The sequence below is a fragment of the Neophocaena asiaeorientalis genome, unplaced genomic scaffold (assembly GCF_003031525.2).
Source record: "Neophocaena asiaeorientalis asiaeorientalis breed wild unplaced genomic scaffold, Neophocaena_asiaeorientalis_V1.1 scaffold70, whole genome shotgun sequence".
NCBI lineage: Eukaryota > Metazoa > Chordata > Mammalia > Artiodactyla > Phocoenidae > Neophocaena > Neophocaena asiaeorientalis.
In genome coordinates this window covers 11,110,715-11,120,058 of record NW_020175410.1, presented here as the reverse complement: position 1 = coordinate 11,120,058, position 9,344 = coordinate 11,110,715, and the positions used below count along the sequence as shown (strand labels likewise).

Below are 9,344 nucleotides of genomic sequence, written 5' to 3'. Positions count from 1 at the left end.
ACAAACAACAACCAAAAAAAAAAAAAAAAAAAAAAAAAAAAAAAAAAAAAGAGTGAGTGTAGCCCGGGAATTAATGCAGAGCACAGGTCAGTTTTCTGAGTGGACACTTAAACCATGTGCAGAGCCTCATTACAAGCTTCTGACTTCCCCATGCTCTCTGTTTTCAAAATTCCAGTACAAGTATATTCCTGATTCAGGCCTTGGATTAATTTCAGCTGTCATCTCTGTCCTGGTAACTCTTAAATTTAAATCTTCATTTTGGATTACTCATCTGATTTCCAGCATACTTTTCAACATGGCTCATCCTTCTAGAAAGAATATATCTGGAGGTCTTTAGAGAAGGATGTGTATAGAGGTCTGATGGATGCTATTTTCATATAATTAGCAACATCTTTGCATTAGAAAGGGAATTATTTCGAACTTTCAACAAAATCCAGCCTATAATTACTATAATGATAATAGTAAAGTGGCCTCTCCCGTTGTGGAGCATAGGCTCCGGACGCGCAGGCTCAGCGGCCATGGCTCACGGGCCCAGCCGCTCTGCGGCACGTGGGATCCTCCCAGACCTGGGCACGAACCTGCGTCCGCTGCATCAGCAGGCGGACTCTCAACCACTGCGCCCCCAGGGAAGCCCCTGTTTCTAGATTTTTTGACGATGGCCATTCTGACCAGTGTGAGATGATATCTCAATGTAGTTTTGATTTGCATTTCTCTAACGATTAATGATGTTGAGCATTCTTTCATGTGTTTGTTGGCAATCTGTATATCTTCGTAAAGAGTGTTTCTTGTTCTAAATACCTGTACAATAGGATCTGTGTCTTTAAACCATTCATTTCACTGGTCCTTACTTAAGGATTAAAATAAGATCATCAGAATATATTTGAAAGAGCACTAAACTCAGATGAAGACCTAAAACCATGCTTTTTCTTACTGTGTGCCTCTTTGGGTTTCAATTTTCTCATCTCCAAATTAGGGGGATTAGATAATTCCTAGGGTCCTTTGCAACTCTAACAGTCTATGACGCTCTTATGGTAGTTTATAAACTAGTGTTCAAAGCAATTAGTCAGCCTCAGGTTTTGTCTGTCTCTTTTGCATAGAGCTACATATCTGCCATCCTCATCCCAACTGCAGAGAAAAGAGCAGCCCCATTTGCCTCAATTTCCCAAGACCAAGGTTCTGGAAAAATTACCTGCCCACCTTGACCATCTTGTACCCATGGAGAAGTCCTTCTAGTTATACTCTCCATATACTCAGAAATGCTGACTCTAACTCTGCAGAGGTCCCACAGCAATGGATGTCTGACTCCAGCCCACCTGTTTATCCCCTTAGGGATTACTCTTTATTTGAGTAGACCTGGCTGGAAAAGCCAGTGTCAGCAGGTCGGCTTCGTGCATTGTACCCAGACTATGTATGTGAATGGATCGCCTCATTAAACAAGTGTTTATGTTGTACCCATTTGGACCTAGCCACTGGGCAGGATGGTTCTGATGCCTTCACTGGTTTGGAGCCTCAATATACACATTTAGTCTGCAATGGCTTATGACTGCACTTTTTAAATTCGGGGACAATTAAAAAGAGTTGTGTGCTAGAGTTTGGCTCACAGTAGCTCATGAGAGCTGATTGTTAAACTATCAGGAATTTTGTGAGCTGATTGTTAAATGCAACGATTTTTAAAAATTAAGTCATATAAACCTACAACATGGGGCTTCCCTGGTGGTGCAGTGGTTGAGAGTCCGCCTGCCGATGCAGGGGACATGGGTTCGTGCCCCAGTCTAGGAAGATCCCACATGCCGTGGAGCGGCTGGGCCCATGAGCCATGGCCGCTGAGCCTGTGTGTCCGGAGCCTGTGCTCCGCAACGGGAGAGGCCACAACAGTGAGAGGCCCGCGTACCACACACACAAAAACAAAACAAAACAAAAAAACCTACAACAAAGTATACTAAAAACAAAGGTAATAAATATTCAAAACACACTACCTGCCAATTATTTTACTCTACATATCTTCCCCACCATACATTCAGGGACCTCAAATAGGCCATGATGCAACTGTTTACACCACAGAAATCAGCAAATGCTACCAATCAGACCTTAACTTATTGCTTTGTTGATGTCTAGACTTCAGAAATTGATGGAGAGAATGTTACTAATGTAGATTAAACTTAAAAATTTGTAGTGTGTGGTGTCTGTAGCTATTACATGGTGAATAGTACAAAAAATTGAGAAATATGCTTCCAATATTCAAAAAACTATTAAGCGCTTCCACATAGAAGTGGCTTATGTCATTGATGAGTGAGTGAGTTTCCAATATATGTCTTCATTGTTTCACATTTGTGAAACAGTTACTCCTTAATGTAATAAAAATGTCAACCAATGTAAACATAGGAACCACATGCACGCTTCAATTGCAGACACAGGTTGGCTATGAATACAACTCATATCTATACAAAATTGATATAAAAATCAGTGATAGCATTCTTAGAGTACCAACTGGCCATATGGAATAGGAAATAAATATTGGGTATTTTATTATTTGTAAATTGAGGGCTTCACATTCTTTATATTAGCAAAACTTATAATAAACTTATAAACATATATACATACAGTCTTTTTTTTTATGAAATGCCTGTTGTTGAACATTTTCTAGTACACCATTGACTCAAACCTCTATTCGGTAGAGCCCCTTCTGGTTGCTCTATTTGTTGGGGCTGACACAGTCCTCAGGTGAGGCCATGCCTCCTGAGGCCAGACCATATGATCATCTCAATAGATGCAGGAAAACCCTTTGATAAAATTCAACATCCATTTATGGTAAAAACTCTCCAGAAATAGGGCATAGCGGGAACATACCACAACATAATAAAGGCCATATACAGCAAACCCACAGCTAATATCATACTCAACAGTGAAAAGCTGAAAGCATTTCCTATAAGATCAGGAACAAGAGAAGGATGCCCACTCTCACCATTTTTTTAAATTTTATTTTATTTATTTATTTATTTTTGGCTGTGTTGGGTCTTCGTTGCTGTGAGCGGGCTTTCTCTAGTTGCTGCGAGTGGGGGCTACTCTTTGTTGTGGTGCGCGGGCTTCTCATTGTGATGGCTTCTCTTGTTGCGGAGCATGGGCGCTAGGCACGTGGGCTTCAGTAGTTGTGGCTGGTGGGCTCTAGAGCACAGGCTCAGTAGTTGTAGCGCATGGGCTTAGTTGCTCCGTGGCATGTGGGATCTTCCCGGACCAGGGCTCGAACCCGTGTCCCCTGCATTGGCAGGTGGCTTCTTAACCACTGTGCCACCAGGAAAGCCCCTCACCATTTTTATTCAACATGTTTTTGACTTTTGGAGTCACACAGACCTGAGTTTGAATCCTATCTCTGTCATTTACTAGCTAAATACCCTTGTTTAAATTCTCTCACCCTTTGATTTTAAATCTGTAAAGTGGAGATAATTATAGGACTAACCTCATAGGTTGTCTGAAGATTTAGCAAGCTAAACATGCAAAGATTTAACATAGGCCCTGGCACATGATAAGTCCTCAAAAAATGGTAGCTGTAATTTTTTTCCTTCATCCTCTCTCCTGCCTATTAGGATGCATCAAGCTTCAGACCATGGTTCTCTACCTTTTCCGTTTATATCCATTTAGCGTATGATTGACCTAACCAGCACATTCCTTGTTGATGCACAGATCTCCCTCTCCATCTTGACCTTCTCATTAGAGCATCCATCATGCACATTTTTTTTTTTTTTTTTTTTTGTGGTACGCGGGCCTCTCACTGCTGTGGCCCCTCCCGCCGCGGAACGCAGGCTCCGGACGCGCAGGCCCAGCAGCCATGGCTCACGGGCCCAGCCGCTCCACGGCATGCGGGATTCTCCCGGACCGGGGCAGGAACCCGTGTCCCCTGCATCGGCAGGCGGACTCCCAACCACTGCGCCACCAGGGAAGCCCCATCATGCACATTTTTAACTGACATTAGGACATAACATAGGAAATATCCTCCTGCTCATTATCTGACCATCCTCAAATTAGTATGCCCTTCCTATTTCCTCATTTCCATTGGTGGTACCCCTATTTGTACTTGATCTTAGGCTTCAGAGTTGCAGTCTTTACTCCCTATATCTGATTAGTCATTAAACCCTACTTATTCTTTCTCGCAGCTTCAGTTCTCGTGACTAATGGTGAAGCTAGCTGAGAAGCCGTTTGGTGCACTCCCATTTAGCCTCCTCAGGGCTCCCTGCCCTTGATATCCTTGTTTTTCCCTTTGTGCTTTTGCTCATGGTACTCAAGGGACACTGATGATCTTTAAGTTAGCCTCTTATTATTTACTGAATTATATTGCTCTGAACTCTGAAATACCTATGTCTTTTATCTTCAACTGGGTTGTAAATTCCTTGAAGACAGAAGCAGGGCATAAACTCAGAATTACTGTCACAGTGCTAAACACAGTGCTCAATAAAGGTTTCCCAATGGAATGAATTGATTGAATATAACCCTTTCTTATTAAGAATACATAATAGCTTCCTATTGCCTATTAAGTCAATCCCAAGCTCTTCAGATTGACCTTCCAGGTGTACTGTCAGCTGACTCCATCTTACCTGCTCTTAACTTTAGTTCTTTCCTGACATGGGCCCTTCATTCAGGTGACCTTGGTACACACACACACACACATACACACAACTGGGTATTAAAATACTCATCCTTCTGTCTCAGTTTTGCCTGAAGTCCCAAGACATTGGGTACTTACCACTCACATAGAAAAATGCAATGCTAGACCACCCTGGATGTTGGAGTTTGAGTTCAGTCAAACTCTTTCCCTGCAGGTAGGAGACAAGGTGTGTAAAAGTTCCAATCCTCTAATGAAGGATTGGTCTTTCCAGTAACCAGTCCACCTAATGAAGCTCTCTAGGAGCCCCATTAAGACTCACTTCATTAGCATAATTGAAATGGTGGAAAGGAGCTCTTTGTCAAGAACCAGAGGCAAAGACCAAACATGTATTTCTTATTATACCACACCCACAAATACCTCCTTTCCAACTGCAGCTTGAAACAAGCCTGGGTTATGGGAGAGGAAAAACTTTTAAATAAAATGGAGTTTCAATTATTCAACTAAAATGGACATTTTTATTGCTGAAATGACATTTTTCTCCTATCTAGAGTGACTGGAGTACTTTTTATTATTAAAAATTAAGTAGAGGGCTTCCTTGTTGGCGCAGTGGTTGAGAGTCTGCCTGCTGATGCAGGGGACACGGGTTCATGCCCCGGTCCGGGAAGATCCCATATGCCGCGGAGCGGCTGGGCCCGTGAGCCATGGCCGCTGAGCCTGCGTGTCCGGAGCCTGTGCTCCGCAATGGGAGAGGCCACAACAGTGAGAGGCCCACGTACAGCAACAAAAAAAAGAAAAAGAAAGAAGAAAAATTAAGTAGAAACAGGTGTGAGTCCTGCCTGAGGTATCATGCCAGGATTGGAGAAGGGTTGCAGGCAGTGGGTTTGTGTGAGCAGGAGAAAGCGATAATGAAGCTGTGTTTTTGTTTTACCCGTTGAAGTACCTCTCTTTCAACACGACTGTTACATTTGCTGATGCTGCACATGTAGACAGGCCTGTAAGTGTATGCAGGCAGGCACACAACACACACACACACACGCACGCACCTTTCTACCATTTAGGATCTACAGTTGAACCCATCTCCTCCAAGAAATCATTCCTGGTTAGCGCAACTCACTCAGCTCTCTCTCTTGGAATTTCTATAATTCCTCTTTTTCAAACCCTATAATCTAACACTTATGTATGTGAACCAACCATACATCTCCATTGATCTTCTCTTGTTTCATTTACATGTTTTTGCTTCTCATTCTTACAGTAAGCCTCTCACCAGAAACCAGTGTGTTTTACTTTGGGATATGTCTCATATATTCCTCCATTGTCACTTAATAAAGGCTGCATGATTGATTAATCAGATATGTCCAAATTTCATGGTAACATCAAAGGTTGGCTAAATATCCAGTTTAGTCTAAAACCTAAAGCTAAATCTTTCTGCCTCCTGATGGAAATGCTGGCCACCTCGACTCGGCTTTCCAGTTTTATTTGGTTGGTCAACTGTTGAACAGAGTGTGCTAATGAAATAACTAATCTTCATGTGATCTTTTATTGCTGGTGAAGGTTAAAATACCAGTGAGGGTGATTTGGTACGTGACATTAGTCCTCTTCAAGCACTGCACTGGGAAGACAGCTTTGGTTAACTTTCATGTTACTCTATAGTTTGTTTTACTTCATAGTCACCAGTAGGCTTGAGTTCTTGGATTACTAACATTCAGCTTTTTGCTAATAAAATTTTCTGTAGAACTAAGAGAATTTCCTAGACAGCTGGAAGTGTATTTTGGGACCGGCCTCTCTCAAAATTGCTTTTACGAGCAGGGGATGCATTTCGTCAGGCCCCCACCCTCTTTGTTAGCACCTCTTTTTCACTTGCTCCTGAATGATGAAGGAAATTAGTCTTATGTTATTAATCCTCCCATCCACAATGGGGGCTGACAGTGTGTTTGAATACTTAAAGGCATGAGACTTCTCAAAAGCATTTCAGGGCTCCAAAGAGGCTTATCGGTCCATGAAGTCCTGATGTCTCTGTGCGTGGAAAAGATGAATCATACATGTACATTGAACAGATGAAACTCTGTGATGTCTCTGCAGGTGATACAGGCTTGCCATTCTTGTCCCAAAGCAATCGAAGTTGTCGTCAATGCCTATGAACATATCAGGTGGAACGTAAAGTGGAAAAGAGCTATCCCTGATGATGACTTGGAGGTAAAGCATCAATTCACTTCCTGTGGGTTTTGCTCTAAAGTACTTCCATAGTGCAGTGGGAGTGCAGGAAATTCTAATTCAAAAAATGGGTTTTGAGAATGCGTTTAAGAATTTGAGGATGCTACACAAATACAGCAAGACAAAGGGTTATAAAATGCAGGTGTGAGAATAAATAAATAAATAAATAAATAAGTAGCATCTTGGGAGTTTCTCCATCCAAGGGCAAGTTGAACAGTTATATAAAGGTGACAGTTTTACTTTCTTCCCATCAATTTAGATGAATTTAATAAGAAGAAGAAGAATATTTAGGATTGTTCATATAGCATTTTTATCAGAAGTTTAAATTGTTTGTGTAGATTATGTCACTCACTTTAAAAAATTGCTCTATTATTATTTATATAGATTAATTAATATTAATAATTATATAGATTAATTAATTATATAGATTATTTCATTCACTTTTAAATAACCTGAAGTCTGTAATAGGCAGGTAACAGAGCATCAACAACTTTGTGATGAGTCATGCAGAAAGCCATTGGCAAAGCTGAGTCCTCATGCTGCATGTGGACTTTGCTGCCTTTGTGAACCAGCCCTTCCACCTAGCCTCATGTTCTTGGTTTTAGCTGTCACAGGCTGTCCCCAGCATGGGAGAGATCTTGGGCACAGAGTACAAAGCTCACTGGGCCTAGAGGCTAATGGCTTAGGTGCAGTCTTATTCTGCTACTTATTAGCTATCTTAGCTTTAAAAAGTTACTTAACCTGCCTTAGCTTCATTATTCATGTTTAATTTTGCCTCCCCATCAGGGACTGTGGAAAGCTGCCATTATGTATAAAGTAGGGACTAAACACATCACTATTGATTTCTATTGACGTAAACTCTGAGGCTTTTCTGACTTTAACATGTGTTGCCTTCCTTTTCAGAGATACTGGGATTTTTACCACTCTCTCTTCACTGTGTGCAGTAACTCTCCAAGGACTCTCATGCATTTATCAAGATGTGCCATTCGAAGAACGTTGCACAGCAGATGTCACAGAGTAATTCCTTTGCTTTCCCTCCCATTGTCATTGAAAAAGTACTTGCTTTTAGAGCCAGAGGGAATCATTTATTAAGCCTTATGAGACAGAAGATCCCAATCCTAGATGTTTAAGTGGACTCGCTGAGTAGACACAATTTGCATAAATAAAATGGTACTTGGCTTGATTATAACACTTCAGGGATTTAAAAACACTTTACAAACACTATGTCATTAATCCTAGAGTATCACGGCGAGGGGAAATAAACAAGAGGTAAAGTTAAGGTAGTCTCAAAAACAAGAGCGTATCCAGAAGGTCCTGACATAACAATAATAATTAATATGTATAGTGCTCTTACTTGGTGCCTGCTATAATTTTATAAGATTTTTCATATGTTATCTCATTTGAAATGGGACCCAGGTTTTCTTACAACCAATTTCATCCTCTCCCTTATCAGTAATAAGTTTACATTACCGTTCAGTTGGCAAAATGCTAGGCTTTAGGATGGGCCTCTTAATCTTGGTGTCCTCCACCCACTCCCACTTAGCAGAAATTATTATGGCTAGTTTTGCAAACTCCTTTCCATATACTAAGCTCCTCAACTTACTTTTAGTGAAGAAAGCACGAGCATACTCAAAACAAAGAAATCTTTGAGTCAAATTAGAAATGAAAAACAAAGATCAGTCACTTGAAAGTCAAAATGGACATTTGAACACTCTCATTGAACCAAAGACTGGAGATGCAAAGATGAGTCCGAAGCGAGGACTCCTGCCCTCCAGGATCTCACCATTTAGCAGAGGATCCGGACATATAAGCAGGGAACTGCAGTGTCAAATGTCAGAGGCAAGAGTAGAGGTGCAGATTCATTCTTAATGCTTGCCTTTCGAAGTCATGTTTCTGACATGAAGTGCGGTTTTCTTTGAAGCATGATGATAAAGAGTAAAGGGATTGTGTGTAGTAGAGAGATCTCCGGCTGCTATGAGTGTAAATGTAAATGGATTCACTTTAAGTTTCCAGGCACATGTACTTATTTTTATTTTAGAATGATTTCGTGCATAGTGCTTTCCCAGACCCCCTGGGGAAAATATTGCACTCAGTGGCTCCCATGTGTGTGTGACAAGGAAGTTTAGGAAAATGTGTGCAAGGAAACGTGCGAAGGGAAAGACTTAGGTTGATTACTTTGGTCTTTTTATGTAACAGACTGACATTTCAGAGCATTTTAGCTAGAAGATAAGGGGCACTTTGCTGGCGATGGCCAGCTGCAGAAAGCACATGGAAAGATGTTTTGAAAATGGTAAAAGTTTGAGAAACTTGGAAAGACTAGTGTGTTAATCAGGTTTGTTAGCAGTTTGCAGAAAGAGAAACGTAGATGATTAACCTCTGGACCTCATGGTTTATGAGGCCAACTTCGCTTCACTTTTTGTTCTTGCTAATCACTTTTAGATAAGCTCATTGACTCTTAGCATTGCCTTTTAGAGGTTACAGCAGAAGTAATTAAGCACAAACAAATCTATTTGCCAGTTATGAGCAGGGTTTTTTT

The 9,344-nt window shown here is 41.1% G+C and overlaps 1 protein-coding gene across 1 annotated transcript in view; it reads left to right on the top strand.

Moving 5' to 3' along the window:
* ASB4 (ankyrin repeat and SOCS box containing 4) overlaps nt 1-8,649 on the top strand; it is a 64,124-nt gene extending 55,475 nt beyond the window's left edge. The window contains exons 4-5 of the mRNA XM_024767041.1: nt 6,677-6,790; nt 7,712-8,649. Coding sequence (XP_024622809.1) covers nt 6,677-6,790; nt 7,712-7,900 — 303 coding nt within the window. The 3' untranslated portion in view covers nt 7,901-8,649. The remainder of the gene's footprint in view (nt 1-6,676; nt 6,791-7,711) is intronic.
* The last annotated feature ends 695 nt before the right edge of the window (nt 8,650-9,344 follow it).